This window comes from Austrofundulus limnaeus, unplaced genomic scaffold (assembly GCF_001266775.1).
Source record: "Austrofundulus limnaeus strain Quisiro unplaced genomic scaffold, Austrofundulus_limnaeus-1.0 Scaffold487, whole genome shotgun sequence".
Lineage (NCBI taxonomy): Eukaryota > Metazoa > Chordata > Actinopteri > Cyprinodontiformes > Rivulidae > Austrofundulus > Austrofundulus limnaeus.
This window is the reverse complement of record NW_013952889.1, coordinates 80,839-82,129: the sequence shown is the minus strand read 5'-3', so window position 1 is coordinate 82,129 and position 1,291 is coordinate 80,839. Positions and strand designations below refer to the sequence as shown.

General features: G+C 38.6%; 1 protein-coding gene across 2 annotated transcripts in view; it reads right to left on the bottom strand.

The window, feature by feature from the left end:
* The window catches only part of rpn2 (ribophorin II), an 18,619-nt gene that overhangs the window by 14,347 nt on the left and 2,981 nt on the right, over positions 1-1,291 (bottom strand). For both annotated transcript variants that reach the window (XM_014025602.1, XM_014025603.1), the window contains exons 4-6: positions 785-960; positions 622-697; positions 399-533 (exon numbers count right to left, since the gene is read on the bottom strand). In XM_014025602.1, the coding sequence (XP_013881056.1) occupies positions 399-533; positions 622-697; positions 785-960 (387 nt within the window). The remainder of the gene's footprint in view (positions 1-398; positions 534-621; positions 698-784; positions 961-1,291) is intronic.

The window sequence follows — 1,291 nt, the reverse complement described above, 5'->3', positions numbered from 1 at the left end:
GATATAAGATTTTTTTCTTCTGCTACCTTTCATTTTTATTTGATTTGTATCATTTTGTTGTATGTTTTTAAATGAAATGAAAAAATTATTTAAACTTAACTATTGAAACTGAAATGTTACCAAACACTGACTTTCAGTGCATACGACACCAGTCRTTCTGTTGAGTGCACATTATAACTATCTGGTTGATGCACATCTACATTTCAGAATTTAGCCTTCTGTGTTTATTATAGAGTTATAAGAATTACATAATTATCAGTTTTGGCCTTTTAAAATTTGATTCATAATTACTCGTGTTTGCATCAACATGCATTACAAAGAAATTATAACCCCCAGCCACAGGAAATATATCTTCTACAGCTTTCAGACACTGTCCTCCTAACACTTATAATGCGTACCTCCTTGAATGGCGGCTCCATGTCCACATGATCTGACAAAGCATAAGCAGCTGCCACAAACAGAGCGGTAGCCTCAAGACCTTCTTCAAACTGAAGATAAATGCCACCAACATCATCCAGGTGAGCGGTCAGATCCTAAGAAAAACAGACATGTATTTTCAAAGCTGATCTGCAAATCAAAGCCAGTAACACAACGCCACCTGGTGGATGCTACTGAGCTCACCTCAATTTCCTCTAGAATCTTTCCAAGTTGTGCCTGCTGGGACAGGTAGGACGCAGTCTGCAGAGCTGAGATGATTCTGTCCAAAACCAGCAAACATTTGTTTCAAACTGCATTCTTCAAACCAAAAGGACCAGTTTATCTACAAGGAATGCTTCGCACTTACTCCATGACATTCTGCTCCTTGTTGATGTGAGCTGTAAGGGCGACGACGACTTCCTGAGAAGCAAGGGGGAGCCCCAGAGAGCTGAGTGCCCCCACAGCCCGATGGATCTGAGCCATTGAGGAATCCTCACTGACTGCTGCCAGCAGGATGTCCCGGGTTTCATTGGACACAGGGATCTGAGGGAACCACAAAACTCTCATGAAGACTTTATGCGTTACAGTGAGCATTACTATCCTTTAACATAAATACTAGGGCTGTGTATTGGCAAGAATTTGGTGATACAATACATATCATGACAGAAGGATCACGAAACGATATATCGCCATATATTTCGATACTGTAAACAAGGCGATATATTGCGATATTTTTGGTCCAAAAATTCTATTAAATAAAAACCTCTAACTGGGGAAAAAAAAAAAAAAAAAAAAAAAAAAAAAAAAATTCATTGCCTCAGAAAATTCTAATATACATAGACATACTTTTGATACATTTAGCTGTGTTCTGCTT